This window comes from Plutella xylostella, chromosome 18 (assembly GCF_932276165.1).
Source record: "Plutella xylostella chromosome 18, ilPluXylo3.1, whole genome shotgun sequence".
NCBI lineage: Eukaryota > Metazoa > Arthropoda > Insecta > Lepidoptera > Plutellidae > Plutella > Plutella xylostella.
In genome coordinates, this window is record NC_063998.1 from 9,675,547 (window position 1) to 9,691,006 (window position 15,460).

Consider the following 15,460-nt stretch of genomic DNA (forward strand, 5'->3'; position numbering starts at 1 on the left):
TTTAATCTGTGACACTCCCGTCGCCAAAATGTGACACTGCTTTTTGGAGGGAAATGAGAAGTTAACAGTCGGCTGGACTTAGACCTTTCTGGGGCGACGTTCACTTCGTTTGCTAAATTGGGTCGCTTTTGTTAAATGCCGAGTTATCGTGCTCTTTGTGAGGTTTCTTATTACACGCTTCCGACGGACGATGGGTAAATTAATTTCTCTAGTTGGAGATATTTTTCGTCACCCTGTAGTTTTTACTGGAACTAACTGGAGTCATTTAGGTGTTATTTTGAAAAGTATATCTGCATCGTGTCACTTCTGTAAGGGGAATTCCAATGTATAGAACGTTATGAAATACATTTAGCATTTTTAATTCGATAACACAATGGATTGAAGTCTTTGCAAACAACGAAACAGTTGCACATACGGACCTGTAGCTACGCACATGAAATAATGAAAAAGCATAATAGCATTCCTATTTTAAATCCTACTTTACCATAAATGTATAGATATACCTATACCATATACCTGGTATTTATATTTATTCAAATACATTGTACAATACTGTAAGAAAAGCAGACTCCAGCATAATAAATGTAAATACGAGATACGAGCGTAAAAAAGTTTAATCCATGAAATTGTTCGTTTATTCGTTACGAATGCAAGTTGAAGTGTTCACTGCCGTAAATATTTCGGCAAACAAAGACGGAATGAGATCCGAATATATTTTCGTCCACACAAAAATGTTGTCCTGAAAAGAACTTTACGAATAGACCCCTACTGAAAAAGGTCCGAATTGCCCGCTGAATTACAGCAGCCTCTAAATCTAGCCTTATATTTCACAAGTCTCTGAGGTCTCATAGTAGGCTGAGTACAAGCTCGGAATACCAGAAGTGGCATTGACGCATAAAAGTGAAGCCTTAAATAACATTATTTTCACAAAAGCATTATCTTTGCAACCACAAAAAACTTTAAACAGCGTTTAACAAGTGTTTAAAATAAAATTTGACAGATTTTGTAAGCGTTTGAGTGTTCAGCGCTGGAACACCTGTTAAATACTGTCTAAGTTTTTGTGGTAAGGCCCTATGTATTTACAAAGTTGAACTTATAATTATTCTAAAGGTGTATACATACATGTGTGTACCAGAACCTATATAGATACACTCGCAAGCAATAAAAAAGTTCCACCCACAAAATACCGACGTTGGTATAGTGCGACATACTTATCTGTTCCGATGAGAGCGAACTAAATTGATCCATATCTCGTTATTTACTAATGAATTATATATTGATATAGATTAGATGGGTTTATTGATACCACAAGAGCTAATTACCACTACTGGCAAACTTAAAATCTTATAGAATTAAGAAATATTACATATTTACGTGAGCTGACACCGGAACAGATAAGTTTGTGGCACTGTACCTAATACATTCTGATGCGCTGTTAAATGTAGTTCAATATTGCAGACGCGGCGCGGCGGCGGCGGCGGCGGCGGCGGCGGCGGCGGCGGCGGCGTCATTAAACTAGCCTTTTCCGTTTAGGAGTATACTTACTTAAATTATTATGCTTTAATATGGTGCTATTTCACTGGAACTTTTTCATTGCACGCGAGCGTCTAGTCTATCTCAACGAAGGCATCTCTCTCCACAGTTCTTAGTTTATAGCAGTACATAAAAACATAAACATTCTTAAAAAACTTGAGTAAAAAATATATTTTTTGTAGATGCTAATAATTTGGAGCCTCTGCTCTGTTAATTTTCCTTACCATTTTTCAAAGCCAATATTTTAAGTAAGTAGGTAGGTACCTACCTAAGATCGTTTTATAAACAGAAGGGCGATCATTTCCAACTTTAAATCATTTAGTAGGACTTTCTTCACCTATGTAGGAAGTAGGTTACGGTAATATTACCATGATTAAAAATTCAAGTGGACAGTAAAAGTCAAGAATTACTTATTTAATTACACTTCACTAACAAACACCATGATAACACAACAAACAATAATTCATCTAATAGTCACAAATTGCACTAAAATACACGCGTCGCGTACCTACTACTTATATCAGAATTCAGAATATACGAGCCAAATTCTGTATCGCAAAAAATATCGAAATAGTTTTTCGAATTCGATGCACATAGCCATCCATTTATTTTAGCACAGAAAACACACGAACGAAAAGCGCGCCAAACGAGAAAATGGGTATTCTGTGGTTTTGTTTTTTTTTCTCTTGCGCGATCGCGCGCTACGTCTCGCTGAGGCAAAGGAGCGAGCTTCACTGTCAGCCAACAGCCAACAGCGGACAGAATAGCCACTGAGTTCCGTCTGCTGTCGGCCACAGACTAGGCGTCACATGTACAAACTATACTGTATTCATTCTTATTTGGCGAAAAAGGTAAACAATCTTTGTGTGTCTTTTTAATTAAAATACTATTAAACAAATAAACTACGGCCAAAATAAATGTTTTAATTACGAAATCAATCATTTTGGCTTGTAAATATTTCATTTGTCATTAAGTTTTATTTTATAGCTTAGTTTTTAAATTAATTTAAATAAAAAGACACTCCAAGATTGCTCAAAATGTACGACAAGTAAGAAAAAATACAATATACAAATAAGTTCGTTTGAACTTCACGACTGTTACGTTACAGTAATAGCCCAACTTTATTATTATCAAAATTATCGTTATTTAAGTATATTTATTTTAACAAATTTGAAAACGTAAACCTAATAGCCAAATTTTAAGTATGGAGATGTTACAGGGATCTTTTAAATTGACAAACTTATCAAACTTTAACAAACTTATTTTGGCAAACATAATCCGATCCGAATACTTTTTACGTCATAATTTTGAATTTTGAATGACACCTTTCTGATGATGTTGAAGTCCTCTCCATTCAAGATTTCGTGATTTATTTGTCAGTGAAGAGGTATCTTCAGTTTAAAATTTTGTAAAACACTACGAGTAAGCACCTATAATAGGTACGTATACACATACCTCTAGATTTAATTCCAATTCTTTATTGATAAAATCTTGTACCTACCTAGGTACCACAATTAGGTGAGGGTAGCCTGTATCTACCTTCTCTAAAAAAAGCTGCTGAATTTGTTGAAAAATACATTACGGGTTGCCAAAAAGGGTTGTCCTCCAAATCTAAATAATGTATGCTTTCAATCAGACAAGGTCGGAAGTTTCGTGAATTCCCAGGTATCCTTTGGTACCTTTGTAAGTAATACCTACGGTCATCACATTTCGTTGAATTAATTAATTATACAGGGTGTTGCAAATTTGATATAGGGGATGACTGAGCTCGTCATTCTGAACTACTTCCGTTCGTAAGTTTCCAAAAATCACTCTACACAACAACGTGTGATATACTTACATAATATATTTACGTATGTATAGGTGCTTAGGAAGAACGATCGATGTTAGGAGTAGTTTTATAAGTTTCACCTTTGAGCGAGTATGTACAGTCACAAATTGAATCAGTACATGATAAGCGACATTCAGATACAGATTATGCACGCATTATAAACAACTAGCTGTTCCCGCGCGCTTCGCTTCGCCTTAAAACGTTTTCCCGTGGGAATTCCGGGATGAAAAGTAGCCTATGTTCTTTCCCAGGGTCTAGACCGTATGTATACCAAATTTCATTCAAATTCGTTCAGTAGTTTTGGCGTGAAAGAGTAACAGACAGACAGACAGACACAGTTACTTTCGCATTAATAATATTAGTTAGGATTAGGATAGCACGTAACATAGGTACTTAACCACATATTACACGCCCTTTTTCGGCATGTACCTACCTAGATCTGAGTTGGCTATCTCTTTTCCGAACTATTGTACTGTTAGTAATACCTATCGTGTATTTTTAACAGAAAATACAAGACTGATATCGTGATTCATAAGTTAAAAGGTTCTACTACTCTGCGATATGAATTATACAATAAAATGAATTTCAAAGTAGGTACATCTCAAGATGTGGAGGTAAGTAGTAGGTAGTAGGTACTTTTGTCTAACGCAAATATTCATCAGGGCCTCGAGTGCGAGTTTTTTCACCTATCGAGATGTGAAATCAAAACGCAAATTTGTACAAATCTGCGTTTTCGATTTCACTTCTCGATAGGTGAGTAAACTCGCACTCGAGGCACAGAAGAATGTATGTAGTCACGAGTACCTATAAATTTAATTTGTACATAATTTAAAAAAAAACATGGACCATTTCGGAATTTGTGTTTAAACCGAACGAACTTGCACAGACCTATTTGTAATAAGTGTAAGAACAAATTTGCCTTTTTAACAAGTACAAGTACCTACAGCATGTTTAAAAAAAGATCACCGCCCAACCGTGAGTCTGTTCGAGGCTGGCTGAGCTCGGAGCTGTTAAAATTAGGATCAAGGATTTTTACGAAATATGTAACTATGTAATTTGAACATCACGAGTTTAATTAATAAAATGTGCATCCAAAAACAACGGCGTTTTTTATGGTCTTTGTTTAAAAGTGAAATTAATGTACGGTGGCCTGCGCCTAAAAGTATACAGGCGGAGAATGTACTTACTTATAGTTACCGACCTATTCGGTTAAGAATAAGTATTGAATTTAAATGTACCTAAAGTTATAATACAGGTGAATCATCTCTCTCCATCACGACTCATGGCATGTGATTGGCTGTCTCCAACACTGCAACTATTTTCAGAAGTATCCGACATCGACACACAAAACCTGTATCAACCTACCTAGGTATCTGAATAATGGACAAAAATATATATTCTGCCAGTTTCCAAGCCTGTGAAAATCTAACCAACGAAAAGACAGTGATTGCTGATTTTTGATAAAGGTTATTTTCGTTAATTAAAGTCTTTGTATGGTAACAAGGTTGGAAGAGTCTCAATGTCATAACTTATCTAGGTACTTACATAGGTATTTTACAATAATAAGAAAGCGATCTTCGATCAATTCCTTGATCACGTTATACACAAGAATTTGTACTTAGGTACACTTTTTTTCGTTACGAATAAGGCCTCGTCCTCTCATTCTACAAACGTTGAGTTGACTTTGAGTGCTTTCTACCCCAGAACCCATGCCATCTCAAAAACGTATTTTAATAAGAAATTACAACATATAATAAGCAAGCACTACACGTCTCACTCAAGGGCTATATATTATATCCTCCTATCCTCTGTCACCGTGGGAGTTCATGCATGGTACATAGGTATAATATAGGTACATACATAAGTTATCGTTATTTACAAGGGAAGTGGGAACCACTTACAAAATTGGCGTAGTGAGTTATGTTGCGGACCTATTTTTTGCACTCGTTATGGCTACGTTGATTTAGTATTCTATTGTACGATGTGTAGGTACTCGATGACTACATAATTGATGCCTACATGAATATACTGAGACTTATTACTGGCAGTTTAAGGTTAATTATTAGTTGAAAGGGATATAAATTTTAGGAGCCAAGCTCACGTCCACTCCTAAACTAAAGTGGCGAAAACGTAAACTACGACTTTCGTTACGAACATTAATTTTTAACATTAATTAGCTACGACTGAAAAACGAGGTGTATGTAACATAGTGAATAAATTGTTTTAAATGTTTTTTTTAAATGGTAAATTATTAACATGACTTTTACGTATTGCTCAGATGTAAAAAAGAGACCTGAATCCTTTGACCGAAATAGTAAAAGTAGAAAAAATATCATCTTTAACGCCTAGCCGTGCCACCAGCAAAATAACCCTGAAAGTTTCAATCACTAACCTGATACTTCTTGATGGAGTCCAACTGTTCTTTAGTAGGTTCAAGCGTGGGAGGCCGCGGGGGTGCGTCGCGGGGTCCATCGCGCGGGGGGACGGCCGGCGCGGGCGTCGGCTTCGCTGTCCCATTTACCACCTGCTGTCAGAGCGAGACGGGTGATTAGATGTGCTCATTCGAAGTTTGGCTCTCGGACGCTGCGGTTGTGTGTGAGCCGACAGACGCGATTCTTCAACAACGGCTGTTATTTTTTTATAGATGTAATTAGTTAGCTGATGTTTGAAAGTGTAATAAAATTATTTATTTACCTACTTAATCATTATATCGGAATTGCCTTATTTCATTGTTGTAGATTTGCGTCTATGGTGCGTTGCAATAAGGGGGGTTGCAGCTATGGAGAGCCTCTACCTACTGAAGGGCTAGTACGGGTCGCATTTAAGACGTGACAAGAGTTTTGCATCGCGCTCACTCACATCACGCAGCCTCAAGAGCGAGCGCGACGGAGAAATCTTGTCACGTCTTAATAGCGCCCTGTGCTACATGGCATGGTAATCATTGCCAATGTATATTTTTTATTAATATATGTAAAACATAGCCTTAAAAGCGGTACAGACCAGAACTGGATGAGATTTAATTTAGAATCAAAGAAAAACTTTACTTTGCTTTATAGCCCATAAACTCTGGAAAGTTTAGAATGATGTACTTATAGAACTTTATGATAAATCGGAGTGAGGGCAGGACAGGCCATAAATCGTATCTCCGTGCGCCGGCAGAAACTTTAAATAACTAGCGGCTTTTAAAACTCTTCTATATAACGCATTGGGTTATTGATTTTCTTATTTATGCAGGTCGGAATTTTCTCCGTAACCTGCATTATTTGATATAAAAAACTTTAATATACTCTCTACCCGCACACAATTAATCATATTTACACAATTATAATTTTAAAATGACCCCCCGATTCACCTATTTCATTTTACTTTACCACTTACTTAATTCTTCATCTGTATAGGTACAGGCTGTTGCTATAAAAACCGAAAGGGGTGACTAAATGTGTCATTCTAAACAACATTTTGTGATCTCCTTTCGTCTTGCTACACCACTTAGAAAAATCTTGTAAATTTAAATCCATTGATTTTCTTAGTTCTTTGTTAGACACGGAAACATCTTTTTCACACACACACACACTCCATATTAATTAATTTAGAAATTGTACTTATGCAGATCATGATAACATTAGAATTAAAGATTACTTAGTGTTGTTATTTCTTTTTGCTGTTGTTTGACTAAGCTTTAATTACCCTCTTGTCATGTAGTGTAATTCTGATCCCAAGCACATAGCGTAGGGCATGCAGGAGGGTGATTAAATGATTAGTACCTATACCTATTTACCTATTCTGGTGATTGTACCTACCTATATTTAACCATTAAATTGTATTGCTTAACTTTACGTGTTGATAACTTTATGTAAGTAAGTACCTAATTAAGTTAGTTATTTAGATACTGCTTTCCTTACCTATGATAAAATAAATACCTACTTTCTAAGTGTGTGCTTAAGATGTCCGTAGGGTGGCGTCGAAAGCCATAATACAGGGTTTACCTAGTTTGGTTTTCGATGTGTATTGTGTTAGGTTAACATTTATGCTCACACTAGTATAGTTGTACCTACTTTAAAATTGACGTTGTATACCTACTACCGATGTTTGTAAATGAATAAAGATATTTCTATTTCTATTTCTATTTCTATATTAATCATTAAAATAGTACCTACTTATGACCATAATTAAACCATGATCAAAATTTAAGGGAAGCACGTGCCTGTTTTTGAGTATAAAAAATATAAGTCGTGCTTTTTATTCTAATTTAAATCTCATACATTAGGTATTTACCCTCTTTCTTTAATATTATAAGGTGGTTCTTACACAGCCTCGCATCACTCTGCATATTGCGTAAATGCAAGTCCGAACGTTACAAACTTGAAAACAGTAACTCCGTTTGCACAAAAAACATGCACCGTCCAAATACACTGAACCAAAATCATTGCTGACAACACATTTTCGTGCGTTCATAGTGTTCATACAATTTATGCAACAGTCAGCGTGATGTGGGACAGTGTAAAAACTAATCATATTTAAGAGCGGCACCTGACTAATACTCCTAATGGATGATTTCCAAAATTTGTTCGTCACTGTTGGAAACGGCGCGGCGTACATTTTATTAAAGCTGCGTACAGACCGGCCAAAAGAACGCCAACGAACGGGTATGGTTGACCTTCGTTGCTGCAATCTGCCCTGTATTAAGTATGTATGATAAATATCCATCGTTGGGCGTGGATTAATCCATTTGGAGTGTTCGTCAGGTTATATGATTTATAATTGTCATAATGAACCAAAACTCTTTTAATTATCCTCTGATCGCTAAATCTTATACTAAATGATAATTTTAATGTTGTGGTCCATTAAAAAAACTATTGGATAAAACTTAATAAAAACACGTATAAAGCCATTCTTAAATTAATAATACCTGAAATAGAGCAAGTTGGTTAGTAAACTAACTAAAACATTTTAAAGTATAGGTATACTTATACGAAAAGTAAAATTACAGTCAACATGAAAAGAATAATATCGTAATTAAGTATGATCATCGTCAGAGGTCTGTTCATGAATTATTATATTTTTCATAAACTATACGCATAATAAGGTGAACTTCCATACAATTTTACACAAAAGTGATATGGCCATGTATGTGACATTGTAGCCGAATTGTAAGGCACCAATTTAAAAAAAAAAAACTACTTATATCAGAACGTAAAATTATATTTATACTTGATCGGGTAGTTTTAGATTTGACATTGCTCATAGTTATTTAATTAAATTTTATTTGTGCTTTCAAAAATCACACGGTGTATTGTATGAAAGTAGCAACTGCTTATCCGTACAACTGGCTATTACAGATTGGTATAATTGCTTTTCAAGTTGACTCTGTCTGTATCGATAGATTCGGTAGGTAGATACATAAAATACTTCTTATAAATACATTTGATTCACAATAATTTAATATATTTCCCAAGTCATGCATATAATTTTATAATAATTCATATTGTTTATCATTATGATCAATACATAGCCGAAATGGTTGGTCATAGTAACTATTAGGTCATCATAATAAAAAGCCACAATTGTGCTGAAATTGCAATACAAAATGGTAAACAATAACAATTCCTGGACCAAGGTTCAATTATTAATTTAAACTTACTAAGCACTTAATTAAATAGTAAACTTATATTATAACCTAAGTGATAGCCTTAACAATGAGTCGTTCATAGCTAAAGTATTAGCTTTCCAGCGTTATTTTATGAAATCGATAGGTAACTTTTACTTAAATTACCTTAAACAGAGCTCCTACTTAGTTTTTATTACTTAATACAACATGTCACGGTATATAAAGCAAAGTGGCAATTTGTTAGTCCATAAATTCATAAAGTGAAAATTATTATCACAAAAATTTACTTAACCCCTGTGGACCGAGAGAACAAAGTTGGGGCTGAAAATTAAGCGAGTATTTTTAATTGTGCCCCAAACGACATTTACTTAGACCATAACTACCCCCGCGGGAACTGGTGAGCTGAACAAAGTTACATTAAATATGAAAGAGTTAAAAATATTGGGATTTAGATGGTATTTTATTGAATTATGTTAAGTTCCTTAACACTCATCCTCTGGTGGACCGCCCTGATTCAAGCGGCCGAATTTATTCTGCCAATTTTCACGTTCCTAAGCAAATCATAGGCACTTGTACCTATGTGTCAGTAACTTGAGACACTGAAACTTTGCCTTGGGCCATCTCTCTTTGCCATGCAGAGACTGCATTATATTTAAGTATCTAGATGTGCTAAATCTAGATATGCAGGTTTCCTCACGATGTTTTCCTTCACCGTAAGAGCGATGGTATACATTGTGCTTAAGTTAAAAGAACTCATTGGAACATGTCAGCGCCGGGATTCGAACTAGCATCTATTGCGTGAGAAGCGGGCGCTTACCCGACTGAGCTATCACCGCTCAAGGCTCTTTTTTGTAACCCCTTGTTATCTTATAAAATTAAATAATGATAAACTACCTACCTACTTATAGATAGGTTTGCGTTGTTAATCAGTGCAGAATTGCAGGTAGCTTTGAGTAATGATTTTGATGATTGGTTATGGGAATGGAATTGTATTAATGTATGATTCTACTTACGAACGAATTATTAGATTACCTATATTAATAATGGTGATATTATGATATTATGTGGGAATAATTACATAATTTAAAGCGAATTATTTTAATTAATAAATGGACTATTCACACTGATGATTGCAACGTTGTGTGCGAAATGAATTTGTAATACTGCATTCATTATTACTTGGCACAAAAGGTAAACAATCTTTGTGTGTCTTTTTATTCGATTTTTAAAAAAACTAGGTTTTAAAAAAAACATAAAAACCAATTTAATACTTACTAGCAAAAATAGTTAATTTCGCAATTAAAGCATTTATTTTAGCTGTAATTTATTTATTTAATAATATTTGAATTAAAATGACACAAAAATATTGTTTATCTTTTATGCAATTTGTAAAAATGTCGTGCAGTATTTATGTGCAGTATTAACGAAAACTTGACTGAAACTGTCACTTTCGCTAAGTATTTGGAATTTCATTTGCAATCGGTCGTATTCGGATAAACCATTTTCAATTAAAAATAACTTACAGTATCTAAGTAGTTCTTATAAATATCGATTTAAATACGCTTTTAACGAAACCTATCATGATAAATATTATTATGTAATTATTAAACGTGTATCGAAATCTAAGACGAAGAGGAATTAAACCCCGAGTAAAATAAACTATACTTAACTAACTAAACTATGACTATAGTCATAGTAACTAGTATAGGTACCTATACCATACCTACTTCCTTATTCTCTACACCTACAGTTAGGTATTTACCATACAATTTAAACTTAAAATACATAAAATATTGTGTTTATACCATAAGTACCCCAAGTTAGTGACAAAACCATAACCTCAGATGAAATGATGTGATGTGTTAGTAAACTACTCCTCTGCGATGTGATTTGAACTGATCAGATCGCTTGATGCGTGTTAGTTAGTACCAATGGATCCCAATTATTCTTCTGATGGCCAGTGGAACTGATGACTCTAGGGACTACCATAGTCATCATAAACCGTTTTCATATGAAGACGATTTTCAATGAAAAGATGGTCCTTCATTATATCCTTGTAAGGAACTCAAGTAACTCGAAACTTCCAAATAACCAATGCAGGTCTGTTGAATTCGCTGATCTAAGTCTCATGGATCAGAAGACCAGATAGGTTATTTGGAATACCTAGCAACAAAGAATCCCTTGCAAGGATTACACCTTCATGAAGTAGCCAAAAATTGCTCCATTGGCCATCACAGCATGCGATAGCGTGCCCAATCCCCATTACCTTATGGAACGCTTCGATCTTTCTATCCGTGCTAGGGTACTTAGGGGTCGTTTTCACTATCTGCACAAACGAATCCGGCACATCCACGGCCACCTCCCTGCCTAGCAGCACCGGGGTCGTGTCGAACCCTGGAGGCAGCTGGTAGCTGGCGTACATCGCTTCTCGTATCAGAACAGAGTCAGTTCTGGCCGAGTAGGAGACTCCTCTGACGTCCAGAAGCGAATCATCTCCGTTGGAAATCAGCAGCTGCACTTTGTGATCACTGGGAGTGTCCATTCTAAACAGGTCCCCGCATTTGGTGGTTTCTGTCGACGCCTTGCTCTTCTTGCTTCCGAAGCTGAGTCCGGAGCTGGGCCCGGATGTGGTCTCCAGGGTGTGGTTCTTGAGGCTGCCCGAGCTGTCGGAGTCGGGGGGGGCGGGTACCTGCGGGGGCCGCGGGGGCGGGTAGCGGGGGGGCGTCTTGTTGCGCGCGATGAAGCTGTCAGGCACGTCCACCGCCATCTCGCGGTGCGGCCCTGGAATTAAACAGAGTTTGAGGTTAGTATTTTTGAAGCGCATTTTTTCTTGCCGATGGCATATATGTACCTATTTGCTGAGGACGGGAAGGCGTGCGTCACTGTTGTGAAGGTCTCTGTACCACCGGAGTACGATAGGACAGCCACATTTTTAAAGTTAATTTAATATGGTCTTCTTCAGTGAGTTTCAGAAGAAAATATGCAATAAGTATATTTATATCCGTACAAAACCGACTGCTACACAGAGAGAAGTTGCTGGCAAGCCTCGCAAATTGCAAGCAGATGTTTTCGGTGCATTGTTCTATCAAGTTTCGCAACTATGTTTTCCGTTGTGGTGTACCTCAACATCGCTCGGATCGAACCTTAACCTCTTTGCACTGATTTTTTTTCGATTCGAACCACTGAGTCACCACCGCTTGTTGCCTTAACTGTAGATATTTAGACTATTTAGTCACTAATGCGAGGGAGATTAAACCCTAAAACATTTCAGGTCAATTAATCCCTAACGAGAATCCATCAGAAGCTCGCATGTAATAGATTAATTATCCGTTGAGTCAATATGAATGTGGATGGGTGGTTAATGGCAGTTAATTGCCGCACAGAGTCGACTGAAATTGTGAAATAAAGCACCCCGGTCCCCGTCGACTAACGAGGCTGGACGTTGGACTCTCTTGGCTCTTTGAATTGGACCCCTGAGTATGTTGGACCGAAACACCGATTTTAAAAACCCAATTTTCCCTTGGGTTTGAATAGATGCGATGTTTTTTTATTCTGATTTCAATGAAAACTAGAACCTGCTTACTTCGGAGGCGGTGATTTAATTTTTTTACGTATATTTTGTATGAAGTACAACTCGATAAACCAAATTCTGTAGACTAACCCAGAATTAATTCTGAATTTAAAATTTTCCTATGATATAAAATGTCGTAAGCGTCCGTAGTCGAGTGGGCCTCAGTGATCGTAACTGATCGCTGAGGTTAAGCAACAACTGACACGGTCAGCCATTGGATGGGTGACCAATTTCAAGTGGTGCTTTTCTGGACGCTTCCGTGCTTCGGACGGCACGTTAAGCCGTGGGTCCCGGTTGCTGCTTCGGCAGCAGTCGTTAAGCCTAGTCAGAGGCCTTCGGGCGGCTTGAAAACATCTGACAGTCGGGTTGCCCACTTACCCGACAACTCTCTCAGCACAAGCTTGCTTGTGTTGGGGTCCACCAACCCGCACTTGGCCAGCGTGGTGGACTAGGCCTAAACCCTTCCTTCATTGGAAGGAGACCCGTTCCCCAGCAGTGGGGACGTAATGGGTCGTGATGATGATGATAAAATGTCATCCTTCGGGGATTACAGTTGTGAGCATATGTATTTATGTATAAAATGTAAAAAAACGATATCGTTGGTATCTACATAATATCATAACTACCAGTCAATACTTTATTCAAGCAAATTAATCCAGTGTCCAGGACAAACCCTGACGTACGAACGAGGATTGTATGAAACCAACCGATAGCCAATAATTCAACTGAGTGCACGGATTCATACACCGATTCATCACGCCCTTATTGCTATATACGGTTAGGTCCATTCCTCCTTCCCTCCCTAGATATATTAAATAGCGTATTTTATCGAACATATTTCAATAGCATTTTCCTGCTTCGTCCAAGTAGAAAAGTTTAACCCAGCGGTTACGAAAGTTTTGTGGAAAAAAAGGAAAATTTTCAACTCCTGATTGAAAGAATCTAGTGAGAAAACTGAATTCAGGTCAGAATGGGGAAAAGTTGCAGGTTTCATTTTGTTGTGTGTTACTAGGGGGGCATAAATGGGGAGGGGATGAAAGATATTGTTAAAGTTTATGAAACATCGGCGATGTCAATACGGGGAAAATGCTTCCGAGGAGGAAACTTACAGACAGGTGACAGATGCCAAATGAAGTTCAGTCCAAGAAATACTTTAAAGCCTTTAAAGCATTCGATGTAAACTATTAATATGGTTCTACCTTTTTTGGCATAAGATTTATTTGCCTAATCTCGTATTGCATAGTAACGTTTGGTCAAAGTCTCGTTACGCCGAAAATCGTATGGCATAAATCTCGTTTAGTAAAAAGTTATTTCGCATAACATTGTTTAGCCTAATAATGGTATGGCCAAATCTTGAATAGCCTAATAATGCTATGGCATAGGTTTATTAGGTTTAAACAAAGTAATAATATTCGTTTGGCTTTAACTTTGACGGAGCGTCTCCCTACATAGCGCAAACTGGTGCCTTGTATTGTTTCCGCTGTTTGGAAAACGCTCCGCTCCGCTACGCTGCGCTCCGCTTTGGTTTTGATGAACATGTGCACCTAACACGCTCCTCCTCGCTTTGCTCGTCGTCGCACCTATTTTTAGGTTTCGATCTCATGGGGTTTGTAATAATTATATTGGTCGTTAACTTTCGATTTTTTCATCATACAATATCGTGATTTTCGGAATGTAGGAGAAAAATACCACAATTTGTACATTTACTACGTACTTAATATATTATTTATTAAGATAACATTACGAGAAACAAGATTATACATAGGTATAGACCAACATAAATTTGAGCAAACGAAACTTAGGTGTTTAAAGATTGTGCCTAAAGAGTTTTAGACGAAACGAGCCTTATGCCACATAAGTCTTGGCAAAGTGATGGTTCGGCCAAAAAAGTTTAGACCATACGAGTTATGCGAAATGAGTTTTGGTCAATAAAGATTATGCGAGATGAGCGGAACCCTATTAATATTTGTGATTCTGCATGTTGTGTTAAGGCTTGGTTGTTACTTATTTTAATTTATTATACTAAAGTCCGAGTAATCGTCTTTTAGGTTAGGCCTTACAAACAGCCTGTAATAATGAACTAGACATATGCCTACTCCAAAGCTGGGGATAAGGTCTCAGAAATAGGTAAGTAAATAGATAGAAAAATAGGTAGCTATGCGTCATTATTTGACTATATGGGTGATTCTTCGAAATTCCATTCTTCGTCTGATTTATATGGCCATTTTTTAATTTCATTTTTAGCTCTATAACATATGTTTATATGAAAATGGATATAGCAAATAACATATAATTGGAAAAGGCACTCGTTTTTATCAAGTAGTTTTTGAGTTATTGACGTTACAATTTTTTGTGGCCATATGAATCAGAAACAGAAAAAAGAACACCAAGGAAAACCATCTTTTTTTTTAACATACAACATTTCTGGTAATCTTCTTGGACTGTCATCAATAGAAGAACTATAGAAGGTTACGCAAAATAAAATTCAAACTAAAAATATTGAATTTTGTACCAGTGACATGCAAAAAACTGGTCTAGGGCGACAATTTTCAGAAAATTTATAAAAGTGTCAATATCTCAAAAACTATCGACATTTTACTGAGGTCATATAGCAATATTCTGGTCACTCCTAAGGTGTTCTATCAGCCTTCCAAAGCATGACGTATACTTTTGGAACATCCTGTATAGGATGAGGTTTTTTACCGTATGAATCATATACATATGAATCAGGATTTTGCATAAAACCTTAGGTAGTTCGTAATACATACACACTACAGTGCTGAATATTTTTTTCATAAATCTGTAACCCAAGAGTATTACATGAAACTCATATTGAAGAATCATACTCAGAAAATATATTTTTTACAGGAGACATATTAATCAGAAGGGTACCTGAACCAAGACCATATGAATCAGA

At 36.5% G+C, this 15,460-nt stretch overlaps 1 protein-coding gene across 3 annotated transcripts in view; it reads right to left on the reverse strand.

Annotated features, from left to right (window-relative positions):
• The window catches only part of LOC105388084 (protein PALS1), a 104,628-nt gene that overhangs the window by 24,689 nt on the left and 64,479 nt on the right, over positions 1 to 15,460 (reverse strand). The window contains exons 7-8 of one of the 3 annotated variants that reach the window (XM_048627383.1): positions 11,239 to 11,753; positions 5,757 to 5,891 (exon numbers count right to left, since the gene is read on the reverse strand). In XM_048627383.1, the coding sequence (XP_048483340.1) occupies positions 5,757 to 5,891; positions 11,239 to 11,753 (650 nt within the window). The remainder of the gene's footprint in view (positions 1 to 5,756; positions 5,892 to 11,238; positions 11,754 to 15,460) is intronic. The other 2 variants (XM_048627385.1, XM_048627384.1) reach the window with 2 other exon arrangements.